The sequence below is a fragment of the Egretta garzetta genome, unplaced genomic scaffold (assembly GCF_000687185.1).
Source record: "Egretta garzetta isolate BGI_Z169 unplaced genomic scaffold, ASM68718v1 scaffold45, whole genome shotgun sequence".
NCBI classification, from domain to species: Eukaryota; Metazoa; Chordata; class Aves; order Pelecaniformes; family Ardeidae; genus Egretta; species Egretta garzetta.
In genome coordinates this window covers 10,697,264-10,713,781 of record NW_009260028.1, presented here as the reverse complement: position 1 = coordinate 10,713,781, position 16,518 = coordinate 10,697,264, and the positions used below count along the sequence as shown (strand labels likewise).

Sequence of the window (16,518 nt, the reverse complement as noted above, 5' to 3'; positions counted from 1 at the left end):
TAGGTCATGGAAGCAACAACGCCATGGTGTGGTGGTGCCCTAGGCAGTGTCCTGCTTTACTTTTCCTACCGCTGAGTTGATGTTGATTCCCATCTGCAACGGGGTGTTCTGGTTAGGGTCTGCTCCTGTATAGAGCTTGTGTGCAGAACACCCATTGGATTCAACAGAAGTCTGCAAAAAGATCTGTCCTGTTCCTCTGAGGTTTTTTAGGTTAGGACCTTGCCTATTTTATCCATAAAATGTTATGAGATCTATAAATTATTATAATCAACTTCTAGCAAAATACTGCCTGGAATGTCTTGAGAGCTATAGTGAAATTGAACATATGCCTGAAAAAGGGGAACACACTCAGATTTACAGTCTTTGACTGTTTTCAAATTCTTACTATGTTTCAGGAAAGGAAAATGAGAGTAATTCACTTAAAATGCTGGCCATAAAGAAAGGCAAATGGCAGTAATACACTTAGAATTCTAGCCCTCTGAAGATTTTTTTCAATTGCTGTATAGCAATAGTGTACACAGCTGCATAACTGTTCTGGTCTAATAAGCATTTAAGGGTTAAAAATGTACTTCAGTTCAAAGCTGACCTGAAAATTCTAGAAAGCTGGCTAGAAATCCTAGCTACAGAAAAAAGTAACCATCTGCTGTTGAGAACACCTTGGGTTTTGAGTTCTTGCAGACCTCTAGATTACCATGTTGGGTTTTTTTCTACCATGCCCCTATTCAAGGTGTAGGTCCTCCCTCTCGGGAATCTTTATAGATGGGGTGAATTTGGTTCATCAGTCCCCAGATCATGCCTACATTAGTGAACTCCATGATTTGCAGAGAGAAAATTTATTTCCATTGACACCGGAGTAGTGTGTTAATATAAACATACCTTACTAAGTTATTCCCAGAGTATTACTGCTGTTTGCCTCAGAAGACACCACCTACATATTTGACCTTATTAATGGAAAGCGATCACAATGGCTGTTTCAAATGACAGTGGCTTCAGAGAATGAAAGGGGGGGAACCTTGACCTCCTGTAGACCCAGTGAGCAGTGGCCCAGTGCAGCCACATAAATGCACACATAGAGATATAAAATCTTTAGTGGATTTATCTGTGAAATACTTGAACATTGGATTCTTAGTATAGATCTTGGGCATTTTATCAAATATAATACAGTTAAGTAGCTTGGATGAGCAGTGTATGAGCTTATGTGAGCAGTGAAGACATGCAGTGATTTTGCTGTCTCAAAGGATTGCTATATATCAACGTCACTTTACTTTGGTCTGAATGCAGGAGGAAAAAAGTTGCCAGCTGAGAAGACACCACATCAGAATTCTTCATTTGTAAGCCTGCAGAGTAGTATGTTTTCCCAGAAGAAAAATGCAGTGGCTCAGCGAATATCATCAGCAAGACTTCACAAAATTAAAGAGCTGAAGAATGAAATATTTGATTTACAACACCAATTAGAAGCATCAAGCTTAGAAAACCGTGTTTTGAAACAGCTTCAGTGTCGACACATGAAAGCAATAGGTAGATATGAAAATTCAGGGAGTAACTTGCAGGATCTTTTAGCAAGGCATTATGATGAAGTGAGATCTTTAAGGAAACTCCTGAGGATGTCTCAGGAGGATGAGAGAAATACATCCAGGAAGCTCAGAAAAGTTGAAGCAGAGCTGCTAAAAGCTAAAGATGCTTTGCAGGCCTTGCATCTGATTTCAGAAGACAAAGCTCTTGCAGAGAGAGAGGAACTTAATCACAGATTATCAGTCCTTACAGAAAAAATGGAAGTGAATGATAAAAGAATACAGGTAATATATGCATATCATTGAATTTGTGGAACAATAACAGGAGAGCTTTCTGTGCAAGAGTAGTGGAAAGTTTTTAGCTGCTTCTTGTCACATTAATGATTCTGATACAGTCCTGTAACACTGAACTTTCTTTCTTATTCAGAGCTCTCCTGAGTGTAAGGTACTAAAAATGTCAGTAGCATCCCCATCCAATATTTTAAAATCTGGCAGAAATGTATGAATGGATTAAGTTTGGCAATAAAGAACTTTTAGGAATTAAGTCATATGCCTTAACCCTGTTAGGTCAGCAGCGTAGCATATAGCTAGAGAGCAATCTTCAGCAGAACGTCTGCTCTGCTCCCAGCCAGCATCATGAGGTACCCAGGCTTGCTTGGGCCACCTAGCCACAATAGCATGGACCCAGATTTACCCTGGCAAAGCACAGGATTAGTCATACATGGAGACCGCCAGGCTGCTGCTGTTCTGCTACCTTGAACAACCAAAGCTGGCTTACCTGGAACTAGCACTGTTATTTTTACATGGTGCTGGTGGGCAGTATGGCCATACCTCTATCTCCTATTCACTGATTACTGTCACTCGCAATACTTGGCTGTAGGGTGACTGCTGAATTAGGCAGCTGTCAGGTGTCCCAGTTTTTAGGGTTGGTTCTACCGTTGGTTTAGTATGCAACTGTGGTAAAAGCCTGGTGGGAGTTTAAGAGGAGATAATTCAGCTCCTTCTAATATCTCATGCTTCTTTACTCTTATTGAACCTTTCCCAAAAAGGCAGAAATACAGTTTTTAATACAAAACGGGAAGAGAAAGACTTTCATTGTTCTCCAGGAATTTATTTCTATTTTCTGTGGGGTATGTTATACATAGAATTAAATAAAGAGCCAGGTAATCTTAGAGGCATTTCACCATCTGAACATCTAGGTCTGTGGTACATTTATTACATGAAAGAAAATGAAAATATAAACAGCTGAATTCAGACTCTCTTTTGAAAACTGTCTATTTACAGAAGTCCTAGTGAGAAGCTATAAAAAGCTTGCAGGATTGGGTGTCCACCTTACAATTTTAGTAACTATCGTTTCAGTGCATTGCACTGGGTTCTGATGATAAAGTACTTGCTAAAGTACTCAATAAATTACCTAGTTTTTATTTACACTAAGCCTTCTTATGCTGCCACAGTTGATAGATCTCACTGTGAACAGAAATGTTGTCTTAACATTTCTGAAAGCTTATTGTATTCATTAATCCATCAAAAAGGTAGTGTACAGCCTTATTTTTCATGTTTGAATGCCAAATATACTTTTTTGTTTAGTAAAATTAGGTTTTAAACCAGGTTTTGCTCATTTTTAAAGTAATTTTTTAGCTGCTTCATCATAATGTCATGCATTGTTTAAAATAGAATATAATTATTAGAAGTTTACTTTTCATTATATTAGCATGCTTATTTTTTAGCTTTGGTAAGAACTGTAATTTTCAACAGTCATACTGGATACATCCATATTGTAAAATATATAATTTTTTTAAGAGCCTAGAAAAGCAGCTGAAGTTGAACAATAACATCTTTAGTCGTCAGTTGGCAAATGAGAACAAAAAAGCTGTGGAAGCTGGGATAATTACAAAGAACTTGCAAATGGAAATTAACTCTCTTCACCAAAAAATTAAGGTATTCAAGATTTTAAATGGGTTTCTCTTCCTACAAGAAGATTCAAATATTTAATGTTATTCATTCCTTTTGCCTCTTTTATATTATTTAGTAATGGAATTTTTGTTTCCTTGTTGAGTCTATAATCTACCAAAAGTCAAAATATAAAATGATGGAATTGTTGTAGGGTCTATTTGTCAAAAGTTCAAAGTAGTTCAATAACTAATCAAAATGGAGATTAATGCATCACAATTTCAACAAATAATCCCCACTAACTTGTTACCATTTTGATAGATCTAGGTCAACACATTCATCTACTGACTTTAAATGAACTCCCTTATAGAAACACTTTCAAATCAAAATGAGCCAAATAGTACAATCTACAAAGCTAGGGTTTAACAAAAAGACTTATGCAAATGTTTCAATAGTTTGTTTCAAATTCCAGCTTGGTTTTTAGACAAATATTTTCAGGTCAAGTAAGTCCTGTTCAACACTGACTGAATGCTTGTAGACCAAACATACAAATGACACTACATAGAAATAGAAACAAAACTGCCATGAATGGTATGTCATATGAGTTATAATCAAGAAAAACAGAACATATTCCAGAAAATGTGAAAATCCTTGTGGCTTTTTGATAATTTAAACTGTGTAACACAGTTAAAATATACTTTTTTTTAATCTCTGTATGAAGTGACCAATCCATCTGTTGATTCCATTAGGGAGCTTTCTCTTTCTAAATGGAATCAAATGTCTGTGAAAGATGTCGTTATGGGGAGTTTTCCCAGAGCAGGCGACTACTGAGGATTCATGGAGATCTGCATTTCTGTACTGGGCACTGTTTGTCCCTCTCACCTATGTATCAGGTGCAGAAACTTTCCTCCTGATATTTGGCAGCAGCCAAAGCCCAGTCAGCTGTTGGGAAAGGAGAAAAGTAGAGTGCTCTTCCTGGACCCTGCATCAAAGTCCCCCCAGCAGCACTTGCAGTGCTGTTTCCCTGCCAGAGTCTGATCTTCTCTTCTCTGTGCAGATCTGGGAGACAGGAATAATTATAGTTATTTAATTATAATTATATATAGTATGTTATATATATAATTATATATCATTATAATTATAGAACACTAAGGTAAAACTGTTCCAAAATCCAAGTTATTCTAAAGCACAGTTCTCACCTTAACGCTTCTCCAAAATATTTCTATTTCATGTGTTTTCTGCGCAGTTTTCTATGTGTGTCCAGTTCTCTTAATGTTATGTTTTGATTCAGAAAACCTTCTATTGTTTTAGCACAAAGAGGACCAGACATGCTTATTAACCTTATTTCTGTGCCAGAACAGAGTTTATTTTTACACAGTGATAGTTTTGGGCACCTGGTTTAGTCAGACCATTCACGGTATTCAGATGCACAATTCCCTTTCAGGTCAACCTGTATCTCCAAATGAAATGCAGCTCCTATTTTTCACACAAAAAATTGATATGGTGTGTTTAAAATAGATTTCAGTAAGGAAAAAAGGACTCTTGCTAAATACATTTTTAAAGTGTGCCTCTGAAGTTTATGTATGTCCTCTCCCAAGCAATAGGTTGTAAACCAGAACTGAATACATTGTAATCAAGGGCACTGAGCAAATTAAAAAAAAAATTCAAAAGGAAGTAAAGCCAAAAATTACTTAGTCTGGAAAAAATAACTAAGAACAACAAATAAAAAAATCATTAGAGAAGGCTTCATCTTTTGACCATTGTGTTATGAAAAGGACATTGTAGGTATGCTCTTAGCCTTAAAAAGGGAGAATTTTGATTTGGCTCTTGAAAGAAAATGACAGATTCATATTTATATAAATGACAAAGTCACCACATGGCCTAGCACAAAGCAAAATTGCTGACCGTTTTCTCCCAATATGGAAAAATTAAGTTGGTAAAGGTAATTCTTAATGCATATTAGAAGTTTAATAGTGTTTATTTCTTCTTAGGAAAAGGATCGACAGCTTTATGTAAAAAATATCTATGCAAACCGGATGCGTAAAATCCCAAGTGACAAAGGTGATTCAGAACCTCCTGAAAAAAGTACGTGTATATTCATTTTCCTTTACTGTTTAATTATGTGAAACTTACATTGTTTTATAGCTGGGACATATATTCTAAAATAAAAGCCAATGTAGTGCTTTTATATGGGCTAAAAATATTCTGGCACATATAAAGAGAATATAAAGAGAAGTGCTTGCTGTTTTGCTCATTTATTTATGACTACAAATACATGACCTGTTTTTAATATTTAACCCAAATTTCATCTTTAATAGCATTTAGTATAACAGTTTTAGTATACTAACAGTGACATTGAAGTAGTGCTGCTATTTTAAGAGTCTATTTTCATCAAGAGCTGTTTGCCTGTTTGTTTTTTAACAGGGTGAAGCTATCAGTCCACAAAGCTTTTGCAGACTAATTTTTGTTCAGGCTGTTCCTTTTGACTTGGCCTGAAGAAGTGGCCACCCTAGACTTAGTATTCCCACAACATGTCTCACTAACTCAAAGCACCCCACAAACAACCTAGTTTTAGTACAGACTTTCAACTTGCTTTTATATGACCAAAAATAATTAATTTAACTGGGTCTTTAAAAACTGTTTTCTCATCTTTAAAATCCTTAGAGCCTGTAACTTATAAATAGCAGAGATGCTTCGATGCCCATTATTGAAGCTTCTGCAACTTGCATTTTTGTTGGGGTGAAAGGAGAAGAGGAATTTTCAGATACAAGGTTTAAGAAACTTAAAGGCCAGTCTGATGATCATACTGTCAGCTTATCTGAGAGAAGAGAATGTTTGTCCTTAGCAGTCCTTTGGTTTTTAGCTAAATAAATCTAAATGGGCAACCAGAGATCATAATAACTCGGTTTTATTGTATATACTCTCAATTACTTCCATCCACAGAATTGATGTTACTTAGAATAATACAGTAGAATGATAGAAAGGAACAATAGGAAGTTAATCATATCAAAAAAGAAATTGCTCCTTAGTAAAGAGTATTTCTTTCACATGGGTGCTCAGACAGGTATCTGAGAGAAATATCTATTATATGCCATCTTGTCTGTCAACCATTCCAAGAGCAGCTACCTTGTGTGGGATTCAGCTGCCTAATTATAGGCATCTACTGCCATTTGAGATGCTCTAGCACATTCTGCCTGGCCCTGTAGTTGTTGTTGCAGAAGGACATGGGTGTCCCATCAGTCCTGTGTAATATTGGCCAGCCTTATGTGGATACCTTGAATATATGAGGGCATCTCAAATAGCAGTAGGCGCCTGTGTTCAGACAAGTGGATCCCACCCCTTGAACTGAGGGAGCAACAGCTAAAACCAATTATGAATCATACAAGCCAAGAACTGTTACGTTGCCCACATGCTCACTATATTCATCCGAGACAAAAATGTTGAAAAAGATAAGTTTTCTTGAAGCACTTAAAAATTTCTAGTTGTCACATGCTTTAGATGTAGTAGCTAGAATCTACTAATAAATGTGTTTTACACAGAAACTAATGAACAGATTTCAAGTACTTTCCCCATATTGAAAGTAATATTTTGCCTCCTACTCAGGATCATAAACATTCTGTCAGTATTCTAAAGGACAGCTTTCTGCACAACAAACTTACACCCTTAATTTTGGATAACAATCTGGATAAAAATTGACTTTCCTGGCTTAAGTACCTCTTTAAAATACTCATCAGATATTCTTGCTCCTAAACCGATGGAGGAATTGGAACTTTCTTCAGATGAGTACAGAAGAGCACTTACAATTTACATGGTAGCAAACATATTTGCTGGAAAAATTGCACATGCCCACAGAATTCTACAAATTATGGTATCAGTGCGAAGTCTTATTGTAGTCAGTTGCTTATGTCTTTCCTCTTTGTTGCCTTTGCAAAATCCCGTACACTGCCTTAACTACAAGTGAACTACAAGGAAGAGGTTGGTAATTGGAGTTGTAAAATTAAGAAAGACAAATTCCTACTTCTCACTCCAAGTCAGATACGTTTTTTTATGAAGCTCTGAGTTCCAATTTTAGTTACATCACATAACCAGCTGTGGGTTTTTTTACTTTTTACTCAGGTATGGATTTGTACAATATTGTTATTTAAATTACAGTACTTAATCGCTGTTTACTGTTTAAGTTCTTTTCTTTAGGCAAGGTAAGGGAGCTTAGTTGGAAAAAGACCTTATATTTTGTAATGAAAAGGTTCTAAGCAAAGTTGTCTGATCTTTTTGCTATTTTTGGCCAATAAAAGTCTCATTCTTAGATTTAGAAATCTAGAACTGGAATTACTGGAAATTGTTTTTCCTTTTCACTATTGACTTGAATGTTCCTGTAGCAGACATAGAAAGACCTGCTTCTTCAAGTAGTTGTTTTCTATTCTGCATTTGCAAAAATTTTTACCCAGCAGGGAAGAAAAAAAGAAAGGTGGAGCTGCATTTTTTCACACTCCTGATAAATAGCTGAAGGTAGGTTTGCTTAGGGTATCAGAAAGCTCTATGTACGTAAATGAAATTGATTTATTAAATGAAGCCATTAATTTCATAAGCTCTCCATGAGAGCAAAGTTTGCCGTTGTGGGGAGGTCACAGAGGCTCATCCAGCGGTACAGCTCCCCCTAGCCCTGAACCCGGGGAACGCTCTGCTGATGGCTGCTGAAAAAGCTGCTGGAAGAACTACTTCTGGTTCCCTTTCGGAAGGGAAAACAAATTCCCTCCACATCATCAGGGCCACTCCTTCAGGAGTAATCCTCAAATTAGTTATCAACGTCCTTTTTGCCACCAAACTGCAAACATGTGAAAATCACTATTTTTATGGGTAGTCTTCCTCTGATTTCAGGGATCAGAACTGGGAAAGAGGTCAAATGTTGATGTAGGTAAGAGCACATTTTTGCTGCTGGGCTAGCAACTTTCTCAGCTACTGTACTCACGTCAAAATTATTCTAAAAACAGAATAAAAGAACAATATACTGGCCTCCCCCATCCCATCTCTGTTCAGCTATTTCTTTAAATGTCTCATTCAGTCACTCCCTTGGAATCTCTTTTCAAAGAGCACAGATATTTCGAACAGTGTTAAGCGTTTCCTCTGAAGAGTTTGGTTCCATAAAGCCCTTACATAAGTGCTTAACTTTGAGAAAGGTGAGTAACCAAGTCAGAAGGCATAAAAGCAAGCATGTTAATTATACTCTGTAAGATCCGAATTTAGGAACCGGAAAGCTGAGGCCTCATACCAGGCCTCTTAAATTTACATTAGAATGTTACCACGCAAATTAAGCCCACAGGGGGTTTCTGGCATGGACACATTTGTCTGACTTCACACGTTCTATCTGGGCAGGACTTTGTAGATCTAAAACTTAAGTACATTTTTGATGTACAGATGAAAATGCTGAAAAGTCTAGGTCACTTTTTGCGTTCCAGTCTCAGCATTTGTAGATCAGGCAGAAAAAAGAATTTCTTTATTAAAGGGTATCAAGACATGCAGCAAAAAAACCCCAACATTTAAATCCTAGGCCACACACCAGGAGTATCAGTCATGAAAGATATCTTTTGTTTATACCAACAATATAATTCCAGAAACTACTGTATTACTATCGATTGTCCTTTTTCAACAGGTCTTGGTATAAACAGGTCAGTACAAGTAGATAAACAGAGGTTTAGATCACTGCTGCTGTCACAGTACCAAACTCAGGAAACAGAAGAAAGTCCCATTCAGCTAACAAAGGTAGGAAAGATCCGGACCCAGTGTCTTGTTTAAACTCTCGGCTAAACTGTGTGCTATTCTGCAAGTTTCAGTAACATGCCCGAATAGCCTGATCCCTCATCTTAGCTTTCTAGGATGTGGATTTTCTGTGAATGTAATTATATTACAGAAAATATGTAGGACAAACGCTGTGATACAAAATAAGAATATAATAGTAATAGAAATTACTAATCATTTTGGAAGTACTGCGCTGTGTACTTCTAAAAGTCACTAAACAAGTATTCCCTTGTTAATTTTACTTTTAATTGCCAATTACAGGAGAAAAAGTCTTCCGAAGATAAGAGTCAAAAAGCTGAAGCAAATGAGGCAGATGCAGATGCCCAATGTAGGGCAGAAAAGCAATCAACCAAGAAAATACCAAAGCCAGAAACTTTTAATAGAACACGTAGAGGTATATTTTAACATTTTTCTCAGAAACTCTTTTGATCTTTTCAAAAGTTGAACGAAACAATGGTATTGGTAATTTACACGGGTCTGACAGCCATTCACTGACTGACAGGAACCAGTTCAACAATTAAGCATCACTCAGATGCAGCTGCTGGCGGTGCTGCGCTGGCAGCAGAGCAGCTCCACAGTGTAAGGCATTTTCACGCTGCTGTACTTCTAAGAGGAGGTCCTGGTCACCTTGGTAAGAAGTCAGTGCTTTATCCAGGAAGGCATACTTCAGTTAGTGGTTTGTTACTTCCTCACTAATCAAATACTGGTCTCAAATTGTTGGTTGTGAATCTTCATCATAGCTGATGCCAACATATACTTCTGGCTCAGGATCTATTGCTGAGAAAGAAAAAGGACTTCTTTGAGGGCTGGGAGTATTTCCTCATCACAGCGATCACTGCAAATAGATTTTATGTAAATCTTCGCCATTGGCTGTGTTCTCATGTAACAGTTACATGCAAAGGACTCCTCTATAAACACCTTTATTTTGAAGAGATCCTGTAGAATGAGAAGAAGCAGCCAATGCATCAAATTCTTTATCTGAGTTTTTCTTCCTAGAAATATTCACGTTATTTTCATTATAGTGAGGACTGTAGAAAGAACCCAGATCTGAACACCATCATGCTAAATACTTAACAGATGCTAGAAGACATGACGTGACCTAAAGGTCACGCATTTACAGAGGTGAAACAGGCTGCTGAGGTCACTTACTAGATCAGCAACAGGGCAAGTAATCTGGAATGCGTTAACTCCTGTATTTTGTACTGCGCCTTTTCAGCCTGCAGCCCTCCCAGACCCCACCAGATAACCAAAGTCAGCATTTCTCTTTGAAATCCCCATTTAAAATTGACAGAAAACACAGGTCTTCTGATTCTGCCTGTGAATCTCTCTTCAGTGTTTGGCAGGCTCTTTTCTGGCTTTCTCCCACTGCTGATACCAGACTTACTTACCGAAGCCTTATTTAGCTATTTTAATGATTGCAACTGGCATACTTCTCCCTTAAGCTTGGGCTCTACCTCATCTTGGGGGTAACTCTGAGTCTCTCCAAAGCGCAGAACCTATTTGCCCCCTGGAGCAGACAAATGTATTTACTGCAGGCATTCCTACTAAAAACTGCAGCCAACTCACTTATAGGTTAGAGAGTTGCAGTATATTCTGCTCCACGCAACAAGTGACTGTATTGTCAGTTAAGGGAGAGAAAATCATTCACATACTTAAGTTCCATTTAAAAGCAGGAAAATTACAACTAGAGATTAGATCTCATGTGGTTTCTCTGTTGCATTGTACATTACTTTTCTGGCCCTATATTTAGCCATTACATGCCAATTCATTTGATAAAATTAAACATAATGAAAAAGGTAAAAATATTTACCTGGATTCGATGGCACAACGATCTTGTTTAAATCTTGCCCCATCCTGTTATATTTATTAGTAAATAGCATTGTCATAACCCTCAGGACTGAAACACCATCAATAGTAACATCTTAGGCAATGAAATAAGGAAGTAAGGCTTGCTCTCATTAATGCTTCGCGACTCTTTATGTTCCTAGGCAATTTAAGAGTATTCCTAAAACATACAATATTTCATTTTAGAGTATTTGAGGGAGGGCAGACTGCTGATGGAAGAACACACTTGCTTGGAATTTATGAAGGAAGAAAAGGAGAGAGATTTGCTTAAACGGGAGCTGGAAACACTGATGAAAACTGAACAAACTCCTCCAAGTGGCAGTGTAAAAGAGAACAATAAAGAGGAAGGTGCAGTGGAAGAAAATGAAAAAGAAGAAAAAAAGCCAGATGAAGAGCTGAATAATGGTGGTAAGTCAGGGAGCAAACGTGTAACCCCCAGTCCAAGAAACAAAACATTCATTGGGCTGAAAAATAAATACATATTCTCAGAAGCCACGGAGAATTTGCATCATGGGCTTCCTACGTCAGGTGCAAAACCCAAAAAAGGCAGTCTTTGCAACCATCGATGTGCAGGTCAGGACCGCAGTGAGACAGCTGAATCCAAAGTGAAAAATGCCTTTGAAAATATGAAATATGAACCGTCTTCTGGTAGAGTCGCCGAAACAAGGCGGAAGGCCAGTTCCACTGAAGCGGAAGGCTGCGCTTGTATGACATTTGCTGACAGAAAAAACAGTCTCACGAAAGAACTCTTTGGACCAGGCTGTGTTTAAAGAGATGACCGTTCAAGTTCTGACATGGGAGGAATGAAGAACGAGAAGTGAAGGGATGCAGGATTGCACAAGCCAAATTTCAAACCACTGCTACTAACTAGTTCTTAACCTAAAGCACCTAATGCTAACGAAATGGTCATGTGAATTAATAATGATTTTCTTTGATCCTTAGTGAAGCACATCAACTTATCTTTACTCTAGAAATATGGATCGTTTAAAACATTTTTTAAAAAAACCACGGTTTTACTTCCATTAAATGCATATTAAATCTTGGCAGTACTGAGAATTTCTTTCGATGTTTTTTCCAAAATGACAGTCAAACCAGTTGTCACAAAGGAATGGTCTTCTGGTGTCAGTCCATGTGAGTGTGTGTGCATGCATCTAAGAGTGCCTTAACAATTACATTTCGGCCTGTTCCCAGGTGTCCAAGCTTGTCCTTCTTTTGTAATTTCCATTTTTTTTGCATTCTCTCTGCAGTTTAAATTTTGAAGCTGATTATTCGTTAGCTAGCTGGAGCGAGCAGCCTGCTTTCACGAGGTTCATTATTGGGTTAGTACCAACAATGCAATAAAATAATTTTTTATTTTCTTCACTCCTGAAATAGCTTCCAGAATTCACACATAATAAAAATAATTCGCTAATTACATTGTGTTCACTAGCATGATAAAGCTCTAAAGCTTCATTCTTTTCCACTGTTAGAACTTATCAAAGCAGTTTGCCTGGTAACTTCCACGGCTGACATCCAAAGATGAATGTGCAAGAGTAAATGATTGTTTTGGAGAAGTCAGGCATATCCAGCTCTCAAAAAGCCTTTAAAAAGTCCTGTGTTTAAGGTTACATAAGTGAGGGTAGGAGGACTGCGTTTTGTTCCTCATAATAGTTTGTGAAACATTTGCTAGAACGTGAATTTAGGAGAAACTATGCATATTCTATTAATTTTAAGACAGTAGCACTGAAAAAAGAAAAGCAAACTTCAAAAAATTATACCACAAAAGGTAGTTAAGACCTTTAGATCTGAACCTCCTTGCAGCATATTTCTTTTCAAAATTTCCAAGGTTTTTCTTGAAGGTAGTGCTTCAGCTGCACAGCCGACAGGTTTCACAGAACGACTCTGTGTAGCCAGAAGAGGAGGTGTTCCTCCCCCACGAGCAGTCCGTAGGTACTGAGACAGAGCCTCTCCTGCCATCCCAGAGGCAAGAGCAAACAAGCATGCGTAACCCAACACTGTTTGTGCCGACCAGGTGACCCAAAGCCTTTTTGCCCTTACTCACCCAAATGTTTGACTACAGCAGCCAACGAGCCACGTACTTGATGGCCCCATGCTATGCCGGGACGAACAGCAAATGCCACTGTGAAGATTTTAAATTACGCCGCTTTTCTGGACTCCATGGTGCTAAAACTCCCTAACAAGCTAAGTAGAAACATCGTTAGCCACATCCTTAGATTCAGAAATGTGTCAATGTCATAGCTAAATAATCTGTCCCAAATACTTTAAAAAATAATAATAAATTAGGCCTGTTGATTCCAACAGCATCTCCTTTATGCAAGAGCATGGGGGGTGGGGTGTCAGTTTGGGTTTTGGGGTTTTTTTTTTGGTGTGTTTTTTGTTTGTTTGTTTGTTTTTGTTTGTTTGGGGTTTTTTTTGGAAAACTGTCATTAACATGGAAAAATATATTAGAAAACTTGAGATGGGTTGAAGAACTTTATTTTGTTAATAAAAACACCATTATACATAACATTCAATCACAACATTTTTTTCTTGATATTTAGTGCATGTATTTTCACGTTGGCTAAGTGTAATCCCTAATATAAACCCTTTTTTTTTTTAAATTTACATTAAAGAAAAAAATTCATGCATATATACATACACAGACAGATGATTTATCATGACCTTTCAGACAGATTTCTAAATGCAGTGCTAATCACGGAGGGGCCCTTGCCCCTTCCTGCAGGAAGGCAAAGGACCTGAAATAACAGAAGAGATGCATTCCACCCTACAGAGCAGGAAGCTGAACCAGGATCACCAGAGCCCAGCAGAAGAGGCAAAGGTGTCCCCCAGAGCTTTGTGCAGGCTCAGGTCAAAAAAACCCAAAACCAACAACAACAAAAGGGTGGAGCAGAACAAGAACTTCCTAAAGGACCCACTTGCCTTGCAGGGCAGCACTGCGGGTTGCGGACCCCGCCGCAGCACAGAAGAACACGCAACTTTGTTGCTGTTCTGCAGGCACGGCACTAGGAAGAACTCTCTCCGCCTTTAAATTCAAAACACTGCGGCTGTCTCCTGTACCTAAATACAGCAAGAAGGATTTACTCCGAAAGAGAAGGCTCTTTTCCCTCCTCCTCCTGCCTGCTACCATTCTGTTACCACTGCAGACATGTAAATCACGAATTTGCCTTTCTTCCATTTGCATTGCTGTTTCAGGTGATCCCGGACTGCCAGTAACGTGTGCTAAGGCCCTTCGAAACACTGTCCTCCCAGGGAACAGCACTGGCTCCTGCTTCCTCGTTCTTAACATGGAGCTTGAGGAGGCCGGCCAGGCCTTCCCTCCCAAAACACGGAAGGAAATCATTCCAGCTATCTCCACTCAGTCGGGCGAGCAGAAAAACCATCAAGGAAGGAGAGGTCAGTTATCAACAGAAGTAGGGAAAAATTCAAGTGTTCAATGCCTTTTAAAACTCAGAAAAAGCAGCCAGACATCCTCTATTTGGCAACAGAGGGGGTCTCTTAAGGACTGATTCCACGTACATATCAATAGCACATTTTCCGAGACAGCCCAAGAGCACACCAATCCTAGTGTAAAAAAAATAACAAGGAGGGAACTAATTCTGTTTCACCCTCAGCCAACCAAACCACCTACCTCTATCCACCAGTACCACTTGTCACCAACGATAATCCCACCTTCGGGTGAAACTGCCATACTACACAGCAAAGAAGCAGCAAAGCTCCCAAATTAATTCCTAATGCCAGTGCATTTCCAAGTTAAAAATATAAATCCAACACTTTCATATTTTGGTGAGTATACGCCATGGCAAAGTCTTACGGTTTTGCTGGGAATCAGTGTTCATGCTTGTTGAAATGGACACAAAATGAGGTTCTATAAGCAGCAATGCTGTTCTTCAAAAACTGACCACCAAACTGAAAGACAAACTAAGGAAAGTTAAAATAAATTGTAAGGAATGAAAACGTAGCTGACTCCTCCATGGATGACTGGGATTCCTTCAGCTGAAGGGGTGTAGCATGATAGCTACAACTTTATTGCAAACCACGAGCCAACATGTAATTCCAACACCACCTGAAAGAGACATAAAACATGATTTAAGTCACTGCATCAGTAACCCTGAAGCACACAAGCTTCTGAAAACAACTTTGGCAGTGTAAAAAATGAAACGTAGAACAAGTTACAAGGCGAACAGGAACAAAACATCTTTCTTTTTATAGACAAACGTCTCTCTTTGAGGGATGGCACCTAACTCCATGACAGTCCCGAGAAAACCTGAAGATTACCTGGGGAGTACCAAATAACACAAATATGAGCCAAAGTGCGGTATACAGAACCCACAGCTTCTGAAAACGTTTGCTATGTACCCAACAGAAAATGCCTAAGGCACGGCAAGTTACAGAATACTCTGCTAGATCCTGAATCCAAGATTTGAGATAGATAAAAAGTAAATTTCCTCTGAAATTTACATCAGTCTTTTTATTAAATCCATACTTCTTTCCTCTTGCCCCCTGTACAGATATATAGAAAAACGCTACCGAGAGCTTTGCTACTGACCCAGATGCCTTGTGCTGCGGTCTTAGAAGGGTCCTGTCACTCAAACCAGCAGCAGAAAAATTTGTATTGGTATGACGGAATAGAGGGTGTGGCCTGACTGCAATACACAGCACTTCCACACTGCAGACTCCACGGAATCAGGCTACACAGTATTGCGGAATGAACAGATCTTCAGACCACATGCGTGAAAAAACTACCTTTTGGGGGATTTTTGGACATTTTTGTGTTTGTCACCTAGAATTCAAAAGCGATCTCTTTACCGTGATTATCAGCCAAGGAAGGGGAAAAAAAAAAAAAAAAAAGACAAAAAGAGATTTGAAGGCAGACATGAGTGTGAACCTTTTCAAATCTCTTCAAATGCTACTTAAATAAATGCCTTCCAAGGACTGTTCCCCCACTCTTGTACAGAAGCAGACTGTTCTCTTGTCCAGTAAGCCTGAGGGATACAAATCATTCTCAAGGCAGCTGTTAAAGACAGAACATACAATTCCAACAATGTATTTTGGAATTCCTTCTAAGGCAGCTGGGACTTAGGAGCCTAACATGAGGATGACACGAAGATAGGTGGGAGCGTTGATCTGCTCGAGGGAAGGAGGGCTCTGCAGAGGGACCTGGACAGGCTGGATCGATGGGCTGAGGCCAACTGTATGAGGTTCAAGAAAGCCAAGTGCCGGGTCCTGCCCTTGGGTCACAAGAACCCCATGCAACGGTACAGGCTTGGGGAGGAGTGGCTGGAAAGCTGCTTGGCAGAGAGGGATCTGGGGGTGCTGGTTGACAGCAGTGTGCCCAGGTGGCCAAGAAGGCCAACAGCATCCTGGCTTGTATCAGAAATAGTGTGGGCAACAGGAGCAGGGAAGTCATCCTTCCCCTGTACTCGGTGCTGGTGAGGCCATACCTCAAATACTGTGTTCAGTTTTGGGCCCCTCACTACAA

General features: G+C 38.9%; 2 protein-coding genes across 2 annotated transcripts in view; one reads left to right on the top strand and one right to left on the bottom strand.

Moving 5' to 3' along the window:
• Positions 1-11,860, top strand: part of LCA5L (lebercilin LCA5 like) — a 14,160-nt gene extending 2,300 nt beyond the window's left edge. Inside the window, 6 exon segments of the mRNA XM_035896429.1 lie at positions 1,285-1,796; positions 3,312-3,449; positions 5,393-5,486; positions 9,049-9,158; positions 9,456-9,588; positions 11,226-11,860. Coding sequence (XP_035752322.1) covers positions 1,285-1,796; positions 3,312-3,449; positions 5,393-5,486; positions 9,049-9,158; positions 9,456-9,588; positions 11,226-11,860 — 1,622 coding nt within the window.
• A 1,774-nt stretch (positions 11,861-13,634) lies between these two features.
• GET1 (guided entry of tail-anchored proteins factor 1) overlaps positions 13,635-16,518 on the bottom strand; it is a 6,514-nt gene continuing 3,630 nt past the window's right edge. The window contains exon 4 of the mRNA XM_009640999.2: positions 13,635-15,102. Within this exon, the coding sequence (XP_009639294.1) occupies positions 15,029-15,102 (74 nt within the window). The 3' untranslated portion in view covers positions 13,635-15,028. The remainder of the gene's footprint in view (positions 15,103-16,518) is intronic.